This window comes from Gambusia affinis, linkage group LG20 (assembly GCF_019740435.1).
Source record: "Gambusia affinis linkage group LG20, SWU_Gaff_1.0, whole genome shotgun sequence".
Taxonomy (NCBI): domain Eukaryota; kingdom Metazoa; phylum Chordata; class Actinopteri; order Cyprinodontiformes; family Poeciliidae; genus Gambusia; species Gambusia affinis.
In genome coordinates, this window is record NC_057887.1 from 16365662 (window position 1) to 16382857 (window position 17196).

General features: G+C 39.1%; 1 protein-coding gene and 1 long non-coding RNA gene across 5 annotated transcripts in view; one reads left to right on the top strand and one right to left on the bottom strand.

Annotated features, from left to right (window-relative positions):
- Positions 1–17196, top strand: part of LOC122822704 — a 129767-nt gene that overhangs the window by 22647 nt on the left and 89924 nt on the right. The gene's annotated exons all lie outside the window — the stretch shown is intronic.
- LOC122822700 (zinc finger protein 503-like) lies at positions 7362–9959 on the bottom strand. The gene is made up of 2 exons (XM_044101527.1): positions 9283–9959; positions 7362–8894 (listed from the first exon to the last, which is right to left on the bottom strand). The coding sequence occupies exons 1-2, from the start codon at positions 9538–9540 to the stop codon at positions 7500–7502; spliced, it is 1653 nt and encodes a 550-aa protein (XP_043957462.1). The 5' UTR covers positions 9541–9959; the 3' UTR covers positions 7362–7499.

The following is a 17196-nucleotide window of genomic DNA, read 5'->3' on the forward strand; positions in this document are numbered from 1 at the left end:
CCTTCTCCATAATATATTTGATTGTATCTTGCTAAACTTAAGTAGTCATGAAGTATATGAATCTTCTTACCTTGTAAAAAGTGTTCACTACAAAACCTTGAATACACCAAAGGCTTCCAGTCCTTATGATTAACGGTTGCTATCCATCGGCAATTTCTTTCCTCATCAAAACATTTACAATAAAATGACAATTTTGGTTTACACTCTTGTCTGTGTAGCTGATCACACAGCACCCTTTGGGCATTTTTACCTATATAAGAAGAACAGTTCTAAAATCTGACCTTTAGAATAAAGTAGAAACTTTATGCATACATTTACCTACCATTTCGCAGTTAGACCAACACAAAGTAAAGCATATCACACAAAATAGCAATAAAATTGACATCTGTGGTTGTAACAGATTTCATGCAGAAATGCTTTTGAAGGCACAGTGGCCGATACTTAATGTGCTCATGTAATACTACAAAAATCTCTGTAAAATGTTCCTCCTGCTTGGTGTGATTTAAGGCTACTTTGTTAAAGAAATTGATTGCCTGTGTCTTTAGATGTCAGTTTGAAGAGATTGCAGAAAACTTGAAGAGGCAACGAACACATGTTTGCCAGAAGAAACTCCCTTCATGAATATGCCAAGCCTAAATTTAACCCAACAGCAAGGGGATGGAGGGGGGATGTTTGGCTGCGTTTCCCAGCTTGAGAGCACGAACAGCAAAGAAGCACAATACCAGCGTGTCATACATTTAAACACGGCTAAATTAAAGGCTGTTTACCGTTCGCAGAGGCCATTCATCTTACTCAATGCTGGTCTGCTTCTTGCAAATTTGTCAGTAAGAGCTTCCACATGCCAAGTAAAAAGGAAAGGGAAAAAGTTGGGGGTTATCAGAGCCGGGCTTTTATAGCGTGTCTCTTCAGTCAGCCTGTAGTTAATTAGCCACCTCCACACAATAAGGCCATAAGTCATTAATCACCCTGAACTGTAGCAGGAGTCGACTTCACTGTGAGCAAGACGTTCAGAGACAAAAAGTTTGCCGCCTATGACAGGCTTCAAAATGGCCCCTGTCAGCGGTGTTTAAATTATAGGGCATGTCGAGCGCTGAAAGACAAGAGCCCACTGTTTAACTCACTGTTGCTCTTTCCTTTGCTTTGTGTGTTGACAAGCTCGCTTCAAAAAGAAAATCCCGCCACCCCTTCACTGTGCGTCCCAATCGGATAGCTTTATGGTTTTTGCACACACAGAGTTCTTCACATTGGGATAATCTCCGTATACCAAGCTTACTTCCTCCGCTTTATGAGGCAGCATTAATTGAAGAGGACAAGCTCCAAAGGTCAGCAGCTCACTGAAACCCAGCTTTAACTCTGCGTTCCTGGCGTTTACTTGCTCTGTCAAAGGGAGGAAATGATGGGCCGATGATAAATTCGGGGTCTTGTTTGGAGAAGCAAAAAGCCTTTCTCCAGTGAAAATAAACCACATGTTTCGCCGGATGATGGAAGACACGCTTTTCAGCCGAGTGAACATGCAAAAGGTCATAATTTTTCCCCCACCCCTCCTTTGTGTCTATAAACAGAGAACTGCTTGCTTTTCCAGAGAACATAAGCACAGAGGAAGGTTTACTCAAAGCAGCAAATGTTTGTGTAACTCTGGGGGAAATCCCGTGATTGCATCATTAATATTACTGACAAAAGGGTGCTAAACTCATTATGTGACTGCAACATCAGTGACAGGTGTTTGAAAGTGTGTTGATCTATGTATCGCATGCATATGGAAAACATAATTCGTCATACAGAACCAGAGGGGTTTTTAAGAGGAAACTCTGGTTTGGCGATGTCCTCGGCCTTTATTCACGGGAGGCCTCGGACGGAGAAACACATGGCCCCCAGCTGGGACAAAACTATCATTTTTAACAAAAATTCATGTATGTAGAGAACTGCTTTGCACTGAACTGTTCATGTCCAGGTGGAAAACTGCACATTGCGTTCACGCTACAATAAAAAGCAGTCACAAAGCTGAATATTGTTGCATATTATAGCTGTAAGCTGACATTTAGATCCACAAATAGCAGAAAGATTGATGGTGTTTAACAGTCACTAAGGTGATGGAATAAACAGCAACTTAAGTAGAAACTCGTGATGTGACTCTGGCCCCTGTTGACCTTTAATTAAGTCAAACTGAAGCTCAGAAAATAAAAACTAATAGCACTCTATAACTCATTTCAGGGTAGAGGCTGGGAGACAATAGAGTTTTTGCAACAGCTTATGACTCCTGTTGAGCACAGTGAAGGATCTGTGATTCTGTGGGCCTGGGTCTCTCCCAAAGCCCCTTGCAACCAGGTTCTATTCTTTGTATGCCTTGTATGAGTCCACTATATTAAAAAGAAAGTAGACTCAACCAAAAACTAAAACTGTGTTGTCAGTGTTCAATCTGCTGACAGTGTGGATAGTTTTAAAGTTTTAAATCCCACCTCAACGATTGAGGTGAAGATCAACGCATAAATTGTTCACTAATCACAAAACCAACATTTTTCAATGGTCTAACAGCTGTCCTACTGATAAAATGGGGGGTTCAACAAGCTACTAACAATTACACCACCAGTGTTTTTTAAATTTTTTTTAAAGGGCCTCATGGCTTGGTTTTTACTCGTCTTTTCCAAGAGTGCAAAAAAAATTTGTCCATGAATGGAACTGAATGAAAACATGTCTATGTATGTGCTCTGGTTCAATGATATTCTAATTTAATAAGATTCCTGGAGAATTCTGATTTCCAGTTTTCCTTGGGGTCCCGTCTTGCTGATTGTTGTTTCTCCTCTGCGGTCTATAACACAGAAAAGAAAACATGTTGCTGGTTCCTTAAAAGAAGAAATTCTATGCAATCCAGAAAATGAAGAAGTTGCAAGATTTTCCCCATTTATGCATTAAAATTTCATCACAATTTTATCAAACTAAAAGAGCGCATCAAGCAACATGATGTGTTTAAATACAGAAAGTGGTGAAAGTTTTTTGTTTTATTATTTATTTTTTGCTGGAGGTTTCTTCCTGTTAAAGGCGAGTTTTCCTCTCCACTGTTGCTACATGTATGCTCAGTAGAAGAGACAGCTGCAAAGTCAATGACACAACACAAGCGATCATCTATTGTCGCTTCACACTCATCCAGTAGGAGTGAATCCTGCAAGTCAATGACTCGATGCAATTCACTGCTTTTTAAACCAATTCCAATAATAAACTGAACTTATTGCATTGCTTGATTACTAGGATAAATTGGAATGTTTGATTGAATAAATTGACCTTTTTTGTGAAGTACCTCGTGAAGGAGTTAAAGAAAGTGGCCAAGTGCTATTAGTGTAACATTAGACTAATACGCTTCCCTACAAAGTGCTTTTTTTCTTCCCAAATAGTTTTTTTTTTCCTATTTATGTGGCTTCCATAGTTTTCCATTATTACCCAAAACAACAACAAAAAACTGTAGCAATGCAATCTAAGCTCATATTAAAACAAAAGGATCAGAGGATTCTTACAATTACTTGTAAATCATTCAACATGTATCGGTTTATAGCTTCTATCAGAAACCGATCAACTATTGTCAAGGTAAAGTTTTAGTTTAAGTTTTGAAAATCATCTCAAGATTTGTTGTCCACGTCTCACTTTGTGTTACTGGGCTCACCTAACTTACAGAACAATTGATAATTTAAGACCAAAAATCATTTGCACTCCTACACTTATTACATCAAGTCTTTATAGGTGAAGTTTTTCCTCCCTGATAGCCTGCAAACAGTTTAAAGTTCTTTTTAGTAATGCAAAGTTACTTAAAGAAGAAACATATTTGCTTATTTCTGTACTTATGTTAGCGATACTTTCTACACTTCTTTGAAAAATATATGCATCCTAATAACCTAAGTTTTGAAAGACTAACAATTTGGTATAATCTATCAATTTAGATAATAAAGACTAAAAATACAGCTACAAAATTCTATTATAGCCAACTTATAAACATTTATCAATAATGCTAATTTCCTCACAGATATGGCTCATTTTTAGTTCTACGTAATCTATATGAATGTACGTATCAACAACTCTTCATTGATAAACAAAAGAAAAAAAGAAATAGTACCAAACAAATAACTTAAGATGCATCTTGAAAAGAAACTAAATATTGACTTTTAAAAAAAAAATTGTCATATTCTTTAGATTGAGATAATTTTCTGTAAAAAACTTGATTTGGGTGCAGGATTTTATTTTATTTTTTTGCATTTTTATCATTTAAAATACCATTAGCATTATCTCTGTGCACACTTATTGGTAGCTTTTCAGTTCTTATATTTTGTCTAATTTTTTTTTCAGTTTGATCTAAAGTTGTTCCATTAAAACACTTTAAACAGCGATATTGAAGCATCAACTGCTTAATTCAATAAATGGTTCCAGACTAAATGTAATACATGCTATTACACAAGCCAGAACTACCATGTTAATATTCACTTTAAGATCATTTAATTCTACAAATGCTTGCATTCACTTGCTAAATTTAAAATAATTTATCCCTTTAATGGATTTGAGAAAAATCTACAGAATAAAAAGTTGACAAGTTTATCTGCTGGTTCATGTGTGAATCAATACCAGAGCGTCACACATCAATTAACCTCTGAGAAATGCCTCTTGAGATCTCTGCCCCATTTGTTCACATCATGTTAATGGTGCTGTTTTTAGTAAAATAGGAATGCATCACATCTATGACCCACACTGGCTTCATGGCTGGCTGGCTGCAGTGCTGAATCGCGGCTTTATTGCCATCTATCACCAGGCTATGTTTAGGGCCTCATCTGCATGACGGATGGGCGCGTTTGATGAATACGACGTCTGACCGTGCTGATTCTTTTTTTCTTCCCCTCATTGCTGGAGAACAGGCTGATTTACTGAGGATGGATAATGACACTGTTGGCTTGATTTAGCTGATTTGTTTTAAGGGACTGATTAACTTGTTAAAGGTCTGTGCTTCACAGCCTCATTAGAGCAATGACAAAAAGCTCTGGAAACATTTTACATCTAAGTCGCTGTAAATTTTGGTTTCGAGGTTTGCCACTCGGTCATATTAGAAGCTTGTCTGTCTTAAGGTGAATTAATTATCAGTAAGATGAAAGAGATTCAGAGGGTTTTAGTGAAGTATATTTGCTGAAAAAACACAATATACATATGTTATGATATACCGTGTTAAATTCTTCAAACCATCAATTGGTTCAAAATCCTTTTAATGAGGTTCTCACAGATTTTCTCAGCTCTGTGAAGCATAGAGTAGCACAGTTCAGCCCCCCCCCCCCCACCCATTGCTGTACGCTGCAGGTCAGCTGACAGAAAACAACCTCTGAAACATTTCCCTTGCTCACAAAAATATACCGTAATTCAACTGTTAGGAAATATTTTAAGTTTCTAACATTCATATATGGGAGCTAAAGTTGTACTTCCGATTAGTCATATAGGTACTGCTGCTTTAAAACTTTGACTGGTTGTAATACTTTTATACTCTTCACCAGTGAAACATTTTAAATTAAATATTCCTTCATTAAGCTTAGGATGATGAAGGTGCATAGCTTAATTTTGCAGTTAATTGTACAAATATTTACTAATTAACTGAATACTCTGACACTTTGTGACAATCAACCACATAGAGGTGTTTGTAGTCCCCAAAGTAATCAATTAAGTCTCAGTAAAAAATAAATAAATAAAAGCAGGTTATTTTTATTAAATTCTAGCTTTTTTCCTGCAGCTACTGATGAGGATAAGTTTAGAAATGGATTCAGCTAATGTGTTTCACAATTTTAAACTAATTTGAATGAGTGATCATTTAAATTACTATCAATTATTTGGACTGTAAGTGATGCAGTAAAAGTTTTAAGAGCTTTCTAAGATTAATAATTCAAACTGCAAAACAACCGACAACAAATTTATCATACCAAGGATGGTTTGTTAAACTCGAGTGTGATTGTATGTGCGCGAGCGGGCGTGCGTGTGCGTGCGTGTGTGTGTGTGTGTGTGTGTGGTATCCCACCACAACTTGGCTCTTGACAAAAATTTGAAACAGGATGATTTTTGCTTAATTTTTTGTTGTGGCAGTTCTCAACTTTTTGCTAAATGCCTGATTATTAGTTTTTAAAATTTGCTAAGTGCCTCCTCGCCTTACTTTCTGAGTACCACAAAATAAAATGAACACTGTCTGGTCAAATTTGTGATGTCAACAGAATTGCACAGTGCCCTGCCTGGTGTCAATAAGAAGCCATGAGATGACCAACCCATGAGAAACATACAGTTTACAAACTACAAGCTAATCAGTCTTTAGTTCTTGTGGCAATCTGTGAAGAGCAAAAAGGAAAAAGTTATTTTATGGGCAAGAAACACAAGAAATCTGTAATTAATTTAGTATTTTCTTCTGTATTTTCATATTTGTTTATGTAATACATTTGTAATTACTTTAATGGGCTAATTGTTGCTTAGTTAAAAAAAAAAATAAAAACAATTAAATTGTGCTGTTTTGGTTTTAAGCCTTTTCTCAATTACAATGAGAATAAAGGACACCAGCTCATAAAATCCAGGCTGCAACTAAAAGTAGGTGCTACTTTTTTTCTTTAATATTGGATTTTTTTAAATCTTCCTTTTACAACCTCAATTCACATATAAATTAAGCAAAAATACAAAAAACCCAATAATTATTAAAATACATTTGAAGCTTTAGAATAAAAAAACCTGTGTGTGACATTCAGTGTTTGTTGAATTGCACACAACAGCAATATGAAAGATTAATGGAGAGCATGCTCAGATGCATAATTGAAAATCACAACTTTTCACCAAAATGTGTATTTCTGAATACATAACTTAAAATATTTATTTTATTTTTTTACTAATTTAGATGTAAAAACACTGCTTTTTGTTATTTCGATCTTTTGTGGCTTCCTGAAAATAAACTCTAAAACTGACAATATTTAAAATAAAAAAGTTAATACACATAAGTATAAATTATAAAATCAGAGAAACATAAAAGAAATATTGATGTGTTCTCCAGAGCTTGACTAGACCCAACTAATTTTATTTTTAATTTAATCAAATCTTGAGTCTAAAGTAAAGCACTAAAGATAAAAACAGGCTGTTTTTAGAGCTGTGTGACGATCAAAATATGGGGCTTACTGCAACATTTACCTCTGCAAAATAAATCCATTGTACATCTGAAGGAGTAAGTTTTTAATATTGTTTTTTTCCCCCCCCTTCTACCTGTTTTTAAAACTTAAAGTCAACAATTAAATTTGGATTCAGAATTTGAAATCATATTTTCATTTACTAAATACAAACATTTCTTGTATAAAAGAAAGCACGTTGAGGCTTATAAAATGTATATTATAATATTTTTTTTATTTTAGTCACGCTTGAAGCTATCGCAAATAAATACACTGATCCCGGCGTGGATTCAGTCACAATATAAAACTCATTGGGCCTAAATTATTCTGTTATAAATGTGTAATTCTCCGACTTCACTGGTATCCTAAGGCAGAGGCTGTCGTCAGTCTTTGCCCGTACAGGGCGTACGGGGAGTAATAAGGCCCTGTGGCCGCGGGCACCGGAACCGGGGCCCCTGGAGCGGGCAGAGGGCTCTTTGAGTACGGGTGATAGCGGCTGCTGAGTCCGAGCGGGTGGTGGGGGCCCCGGAGGGCCAGCGCACTGGGGCTGCCCGGACTGCCATTTGAAGGGATGTGCATGTGACAGGCCATGGCAGCGGCTGCAGCCGCGTTCGCGAGTGTGGCGGAGCCCGGGTACCCGGATATCAACTTCTCCGTCCCGGCGAAGGAGGTGTGAGTCCGCAGGTGGCTAAGAAGCTCCTCTGAGGAAGAGAAGCGCTTATCGCAGGGTCCGTTAGCAGATACCCAGTTGCAAACATGCGGCAGCGGGTCGTTGGGCAACATAAAGCCGTAAGGGTACAGGGGGTGTCCGCTGAAAGACGGGGCTGAGGAATGCACACCGTGTAGGGGGTGTGTTGGATACATGAGCTGGTATCCAGACTTCAGAGCGGAGTCGTGCGCGCAGTTTGCGCCTGACGCACCGGACAGATGGCTGGTGCAGTGGTAGCTCAGGCAGTATGGGTCTCTGCACAGGCTGGCGGACATTAAAGACGGAGGAGAAGCTCCAGCCAGGGGGCTCGACCCCGCTTTACTGCACCCCAACGAGCTGGCGGCAGCGAACTGCGCGCTCAGCAGCTGACTGCTGGGTTTGGTGGGGTCCAGGGTCATTCCGGGCGGGAGGAAATGCTGCGGGTAACCTGCATACGCTCCCGCTAAACTTCCAGGATAGGAAATACTCGCGGGCGGCAAAGGAAAAACTGTGTGTCCCGGCTTGTAGGGGGAGACGGGGGCTACCAGTCCGGTTCCAAGAACGGAGGAGGAGGTTACAGATGTGGAGTCTGATGTAGCAGCCTTGTTTCCAGATGTGCTGTCGTCAGAGGTAATTCCATTTATCCTTTGGCTTCCGCTGCCATCAGTCGTGCCACTTTTATTGCTATCAGACTCCTTCTTCTCCTCCTTGTCCCCGGTTTTCCCCTCCGACGGTAGAGGCGACACGGAAGTGCAGGAGCTGGGGCTGCCTGTCCTGGGCGTGAACGGCTGGCAGGTGGCGCTAGGCACCCGGAAACCAGTTTTATCTCCACTGATGCTGCTCGACGAGTCCTTCTTCTCTGAAGATTTCGAATAGGGCTTGAAGCTGGACTTGTCCTCGGCTCCGATGTCGCTCATTTTCAGCGGACCGGATTTGGCCTCCTTGTCGCTGGATCCGCTGGACGTCACGGAGGAAAGCTTGGAAGAGGACGGGGGGTCCGGCTTTCCGATTTGAGAGCAAGTCTGAGCCAAAAGAGCCAGCGGACTCTTTTTTGCGTCCAACTGCGAAAAATAAAAATAAGATGTATTAAAGGAATAAAAACACGTCAACATGCAAATGTTTGCAGGAGAGCAAAAACGACCGCTTTGCGTATTTTACGCACTGCGCATGAAGTTATCTCGAAGAGAAACTAAATAAACTCACCAGAATGTGCTTATACTAGAAGGTTTGCACAACATGAAAGCTTACGTTAGTTTAGAGTCACCAGCTTGCTAAATAGTTCTCAGTATGCGCAGTTATTCCAGATTTAACATCAGAGTTAAATATTCAAAGCGAATAACAACAAACCTATAAGTCTGATGCAACATTTTTGTACAAAACCTGCATCGGAAGCTTGACTTTCCTGTGCGCAAAAAAACAACCGTGCCCTAAATTTGCTGTAATGCTTACCTCGATGGGACTAACTGGAGTGGACGGCAGAGGCTGGAGGTACTCCGGGTGTAAGATGTGTCCTGCCCGAGCGGTGAGCATTTTCAGCACCTTGATGGGAAGACGGCCGGCTTGGCGAAAGGGATCCGATGGAGAGACGCAGTGGTGGACGGACAGTCGGCTGATGTTCGTTGCTCCTTTCTCCCCCACCGAGGAGCCGCTCTCCCACGCTGGATTCGTGCTATTTCTCAGAACAGACACCAAGGGCGATGTGATCATGACCCGATTCTCGTACAAATGGTCGGAAAAGACATGTGGAGATCAGAGAAAGCCAGCGGTCAGGATTGTTTTAATGTTAATTAGAGCCTCGCCCAGGAAAAATGCAAATAAATAATAAATATCCTTAAATCGGAGTCGGAATGAGAGAGCAGGAATGAGAGAGCAGAATCCGTGCGTCTTCATCCCCTGCGACGCTCCAGCAGTGTGGGCTCTAGGTCCCAGGGAGAACTTGGTATAACTGGCAGGAGGGATCACTCCGCCTCCCCCTCCTCCTCAGCGGCGTCTGAATCAGTCCGCAGCCCCCCAATCAAAAAGAGATCCCACCAAATGTGATGGAAGGTGGAAGTAACATGACGTTTCCTACCTCACACTCACGTCTGGTTCAGTTTTCAGCAACATGCGCTCTTTTAATTTGGAGATTTTTATCTGCGTATTTGCGTAATTGGAGAACTGACGCATGCGCTGCGCCCCTGCTGCTTGTGTGTACACATTTAGCTTTTCTGGAGCAACATGATCGATAGATAAAGATCATCCAAACACGAATTCCATGAAATGAACAGAAGGTATTAAAGAATTTGAGCTCTAAGATTTTTCTTTTCATCCTTTTTGAATTTTGTGCAGTTCATGCATGTAAACACTTCAAAGTTGATAGACCACAGAGGACAGTTTTTGACATACAATTAATAAACTTAATTCAATTAGAACATTATCAGCGAAAGTACTACAGTAAATAACATTCATAAAGTAAAATGCACACGTATTCCTAAAAAGTGTTCTTTCAGACTTTAATTTTAATTTTTAAGATTATGACTTTAAGACTAATAAAAACGTATAATTCAGTTTCTTAGTTAAATCCAAATACAGTATGTAATTTACGATCACATATAAATAAGGTTTTGTAGCTCTGAGCAACAACCCAGACCAGTCCCAGAAACTTTTGGTGCCTTCTGGTTCAGGAGTGACTGAATAAAATAGTTGTAGTTGATGTTCTGAATAGTCTGTCCATCTGTAGCCCACACATATATATTCTCCCCTAATTTCTTAAATGGAGTTTCCCTTACAGTTCTCCTAAGTTTTCACACATATTTTCCTTCCACTAAACATTTTAATACAGCAGTCTCTGAACTACCAGCTTGCTTAACAATGATCGTTTGAAGCTTTCTCTCTTTGAGGAATGTGTCAGAGTGTCTGCTAGACAAATGTCATGTCAAAAGTCTGCACACAGTGGGAAAGACTACAGCATGTGAATAGCTTCAATGTATTTAATTAATATCATATTTTATTGTAATTTTATAATGTAATGATATTAAGTTTTCTTTATCCGAAAGCCATAATAATCATGTCAGAAACTTTGTGTAGGAGCTGTTCAGAGGGGTTTGAATTAAATTACTAAAATACCTAAACATTTTAATTTTTTTTTAAATTTTTTACCAATAGTCAGAGATATACCTGCATGAAGCAAAGATTTTTTATTTTTTTTTTTAAAAAGGAGTATGGATGCACCATTGTAGATAAAAACCTTCAATATGTAACATCTTTCACATGTGTGTCTCCAGGTCGTTTTCTACTGAGAGGCAAGAAGGGGCCCAATGATAATCTTTGGGTGGCACACCTAAACCAAAAGGCAAAAATAGCTCTTTAATATGAGCTGCAACACTGTGGTGGTACTTAGTGAGGTGGTGCCAGGAGGAAGTGGTAGATTTAGAAGTAGTACATTGTAAAGGGTAAAGAAAGACCTAAGCATTTTAAAAAAATGAATAAATAAATATTTTATCTTGGAGAAATGTGTTGTTTCTTAACAATACTATTAAAAATGCATATAAAACTGGTCAGCCAGGAAAGGACAAGCCATTATTGTCCTCCTGTTCCCTCCTTTTAGTGGCACCTCTGCTCTTTTACATTCTTTTACATTTGCTAGAACTTTGCCCTGTAAATCATTGCTGCCAAGGAGGACAGCACACTGACAGCTTATCTGGCAGCTGTCTGCTATTCTTCTCACTTGTTTTGTCACTTCTCCGGTGAATTTAAAATAAATGAATCCATATATGTTTGGTATAAAGTGAGATGTCCTTTTTCTGCTTCTCTTCATTCATGTCTGCTTTAAAAACTCATCACTGACTGGATACAGTGATAAGTATTTACAAAAACCATAAATTTACCCCAATTTCTCCAAATTCTTGCCCCAAAATGTTCCATTTCTTTTTACTTGAACCATGCTTTAAAATTTCTCATTTTGCCACCATTACTCACTAGAGCTTCCGCATTCCTCCCCATCGAACCAGACCCACTCATCTTATTACTCAATAGCCTATAAATGTCTTGCTGATCAGGCGAAAGTTTAAACATATGCAAGTGTTTTTTGATTGATAACAGGGCTGCTGTTTTCGGCAAGGGCTGTCAGGCTCTGACACAGCGCTTTGAGTTATTAGGGCAGAGAAGGGCGACCATAAATTTCAACCGTCAGGCAAAAAAACTCCTTTTATTGTGGACGTGATGGATGGTTCGCAGCAGCAGACACCAAATTCTCAGCTTTATCCTTAAATGGCTTCCACAGTAAGTCATTAGTTCAAAGCAGAATATTTTACCACCAGGGCTTCGTTATGAATCCTAATGCAAATACAGGTTTGGGTGCCATCATTCGTGACAATCAAACTTTTTTATGACAGGTAATAGTTAATCATAAAGATTGCGGAGGAAATTAAACTTTCAAGATCAGGGGTGCCTCAAAGTGGTGGCCTGATGGGGGCCACTGATAATCTTCTGCCATCAAAACTAATAGTTGGAGGAAATTTTTTTTTTATTACTTTCTGTAAAGTTTGAAATATCAAACTTTAGAAAGAATTTCAACATCATAGTTTGTTTAATTGACAAGTTATTCATCATATTTGTAAATGTTTTGTGTTTCTCCAAATGCAACTTAAAGCTGTTGAGGAAAACCTAATTCAATCAGCTTGCATCCTGACTAAACTTGTGCTTATATTATCTGAACAAGCTCAATACGTTGTCAGATTTCAAGAATTCGTGCTTTTTTAAAAAATATTTCATTTAATATTTTTGAATATGAATTTTGGGCAGCCTTACATGATATCACTGTGACTGGTGATGTTGAAATGTATTTGCTATTAAAGCCTACGGGACCAGGTCCATATTAAGTAACCTTGCGTGAATCTTGTAACTTGTTGAAGGTTGATGGTTGCTGCTGGGCTGATTAGAAAAATTTTAATTAGATTGCAACAGTGCTTGTTTTAACAGCAGCTAAATACATGATGTAGCTTAAAAGTAATGTTATTGTGGACACGTTAAAGGTTGCAAGCAGCGGTGGAAGGTTAAGATTAAGGAGAGCCCCTGCAACAGTCCTGTTAATCTGTTCTGCCTTTGACAACTATAACAACCTAAATCTTAAGAAAAAGGACGAAAACTTAGGCAGTTTGCAAAGCTTAATGTTCCTTTAACCTTTTCATATTTAGGCACATTGATGACAAGTGTAAATATGTTTTATTTGGATTTATATGATAAACACAAAGCAGAACATAATTATTGATTCATGGTTTTTCAAAATTTAAAAAGAGATGCAATTCCTTTTACTCTAATACACCTAAATAAATTCCAGAAAAAGCCCTCAGAGGCCATCCAATTCATTCACAAAAAACAGAAATAGTGGAGCACAACTACAAACATATGAAGTAATATCTACCTGAAGTAATAAGATCACTAGAGAGGCAGCTAAGAGTCCCTTAGTAACTCTGGAGGAGATGAAGAAATCCACAGCTAAGGTGGTACAGAACACTCCGCAAATACAAATATTCCCTTCATCCAAGAGTAGCAGGACTAAATCTATAAGAAATCATGTTTGGAGTTTGCCACACGGCATGCAAGTGTCAAATCAAACACCTGGAAAAAGTCGATCTGGTCAGGTGATTCGAAAATGAATAATTTTGGTCTACATGCATAAAACAATTTACGATGAACATCTAATACTGTGAACATGCCACCCTCACCATATACATGACAGTGGCAGCATCATGCTGAGGATGAATTTATTAATCTTGAACGGGAAGGCTGGTCTGTGTTAATGGGAAGATGGATGGAGGTAATGCAGCAAAGGTTTCATAAGGATACAACTCTGGGTGTATACATGGTAAACGTTTAATATTTTTATTTATTAAAACATTTAAAACAAAGTGCAATTTTGTTTTTCATGTTTTCATGTTGGTCTATTATGTAAAATCCAAATAAAATGAATTACAATTTGTGATTGTAACCTGGCAAAATGTGAAACATTTCATGGAGTATGACTATTTTCCCAAGATCCTGCAGGCACAAAAGCTCCTAACATATAGCTTTCAAATAAGAAATGGGGGAGATATGGATAATAAATGCAGCATTATAATGTCAAGCAAATAGAATAAGAAATTCCCTCTTGGTGACATGAAAATTCACCCCTGTGGCAGCCGGCACAGGGTGCGCCACGTCAGCAGCCAGACAGGCCGACTGGATGTGACAGGTAAAAAGGCGAGATGATGGTTGGAAGGTGCTATTGTTTCGCAGTGCTTTCTTGACCTGTCAGGCCCTGGCACTGGAGGGCCTGGATCGAGGACCTCCTTGTCAAGGAAAAAACAGCCTTAAAAGGCTGCTTATCCAGGCTGCGGTGATTGCTCCTGTTTAATTGATTTGCTTTGCGCTGAGGCCTGTCACATTAATAATGGTTAAGTACAGCCCGTGTGTGTCACCCACAGTGGTGCGTCTATCAGGAAATTAACAGCCTTAACTAACTGCCGTCTGTGAAGCGGCGAATGGTGGGATCATATGAGCTGCGGTGGTTTTGTGCACAGGCTGAATGCTTTCGTATAACATCCAGCAAAGTTTTTGTTCCCTGCCTATTCAAAATTACATTAGATGTGCTCCCTGGTTCACTTATTAATACATCCCCATGCAGACATACAGTATGACTACTTTTTAGAGTGCAACACTGAGCTAAAGTCTAGGGAATGGGTGCAGACTGAATAAAACTCCTACTCTGCACCACTTCTCTACAGCCTTTGACAGATTACTCCAGACATTAAGTCGTTCTGATATTTCCATGACTGACTGACACTTTGAAATTGTTCCATCACCTTGATAACATGGTAATGCACCTTGCATGCGGACTGTCTTTAAAGTGCAGGAAATTAGACTCCAAGCTGAAAGTCTCCCTCCCCCACCTTTCAGCCAAATATGACAAGAAAATAGACTGCTTTTCTTCCCTGCCCAGAGAGGGGGGAAGAAAGGGCCCCACAGAAGCTGGCAAAGAATAAGCGGTTATAGGCGAATGTGTCAAGAAGTATTACAGATATTATGTTCTCAAGACAGGACATTTGAGATACTTAGAAGTCATACCCATTCTCTTTGACTTCTCGGAGGATATTTTCCTCTTTCCTACTACCTTCTCGTGTCAAAGACCGTAGCGCTGACTTCATTTTGCGAGAGCTCAACTCAAAGGTGACACGTAGAACTTACAGTATCTAGCCGGAAGTCAGAGCGCCGGAGCTCAGCTCTGACAGTGAGAGTCAGAAAAGTTGAGTTGCAGCCAAGATGGTGCTGGTTGAAGGGTCTTATTCACTTTGTCTCCTCAATTAGTCAAAGCTGGTCAGGAGCTGAAAGTAAAGCCTGAGGAGATGGCGCGCTGTCGTCCACTCGCCGTCAGGTGGGTGAGGATCCCCCCCATGGGTTGTAGTCATGCTGTAGAGAAGAGTTAACTTCACCTTACCTCCCTGTTAGCACTGGAACCAGCTGCTGGATTCAAGCTGACAGCTGCCGTATTACTGGTTTAGAACTTTGTGGAAACTCCAAGGGGCTCACGTCAAACCCAGTTGGCTTTGAGCTGCACAGGAACAAACGTTTTCATGTTGGCTGACATTAAAGTTTAGCGTATAACTTGATTTTACATATTAAGGTTGCAACTGTAAAGTATTTTCTGAAAGTTCTGTGGCTGTCCTGATTTCTCTGGTAATTAACGATATAGTACAAACAAATCAAACAAGACCAGCATCAAAGCATTTTCTAACTTCTGCAGTTTAGATTTTCTTCTTTAACACACCAAACAATGCGACCCATCTTGCCTTTCAAAGTCAGTGTCTTAAATCAGTTTAAAGCACACCATGCAGTGAGATTTCAACTGAGAAGCAATAACTGTAAAATCAACATGACACATCCAGCACTAGATGCTGATCCTTCACATTTGTTCATCTAGATTTAATTTCTGGAGCCTAAGTCAGGGGGTGGAAATGTTCAGGTGGCGTGTTATGACGCTGGAAGCGCTGTGCAGGTCAGGATGAACGTCTGTGACGAGCAGATTATTCAGACTAAAGCAGCCTAAAGAGTGATCTTGTCACATTTCACAGTCAGGATTATAGAGATTCACAGGAGGAGCGCTTCAGTCAGGAATTACCGTCATGTGGTCGGCTGGAGACAAGCATGCGAGGTATTTGTCAAAACAGGCTTGGACACTTACTGTTTGCTTTGTCTTCACAGTGATCACATATCGAAGTAGAAGCTTGTTTCTCTATAATTTGTGTTTATTGTGTGATATTTGTGTTTTAGTTGCACGCATTTCACACAAAAAAGAACACTGGAATCTTTGAGTCTTTGGAGACTTTAAAAGTCTCTCGTTGTTGGGAAGGATTTTTGGTACACTCCTCTTTAAGTCTCACAATAGATTTTAAATTAGGCTGAGGTTTGAACATTGACTGGGCTCTTCTTGCCAGTCTGTTGTATATTTGCTGCTCCTCTTGAGAAACCAGTTTAATATGAGATCAATTTTTCTGTCAGATGGTCTCACATTTGACTCTAGAATACTTCTGTGTGCTGAAAACTTCATGGACAACTCATCGCTTTGTTTTTACATTGTACATTAAGACTAATTGTCTGTACTTTACTGTCATATGTCTAAAGAACTTTGTTCCAAACGTCTGTGTTTAGATGAAGTCATGCATCTAAATTCTTTTTTAGAGGCTTTTTCCTGGCAACCCTTCAAAACAAACCACACTTGTTCTGTTTTTCTATAATTGTCATTTTGTTTGTTTGACATGCTACATGATAACTAAGGCATGTGAAAACTGAGTTGTAGCTCTTAGTTTTTTGCAGTTTCTTCAAGCAGATTTCACGCGTTTAAAAGGAGTGCAAATATTATGAAATCTGATGATACTAAAATACCTCAAGGTATTTCAAATATATCGAGGAGCTTCTGTCAGGCTTGCTAAAAACAGATGGGCGCAAATAAATTGACAAATGTCTGATCAAATATAATAAATTTGGCTGAGAATAGTTTCTCAAAAACAATTATAATTTTTTTTACACCTTTTCCATTTGAATTAAGTGCTGAATTGCATAGCCACAAATGAACATGCATACATTTTAAAATAAACACACAAAGTTAAACAAAAAGTTTATATACACTACATAAAAAAAGACATTGATCTTTTTTTTTCTCCTCACTGTCTGGAGTTAAACTTTTCTGGTTTTTGCTCATTTAAAATGACCAACATTGTTTCTATTTATATCAGATATTTACTTATCAATGTATTCAAAATGAGAAGCTTACATACATTTCCTGTTTTTGGTCACATTGCCTTTGGTCTGTATGACTTGGGTCAAATGTTTTAAGCATTCCTCCACAAG

Bases quoted from the DNA above. Each gene is read 5' to 3' on its own strand.
- LOC122822700 (XM_044101527.1), bottom strand. From the start codon at position 9,540: ATGATCACATCGCCCTTGGTGTCTGTTCTGAGAAATAGCACGAATCCA. The intron at 8,895-9,282 runs GTAAGCATTACA...TATTTTTCGCAG, and splicing joins CTCCAGTTAGTCCCATCGAG to TTGGACGCAAAAAAGAGTCC.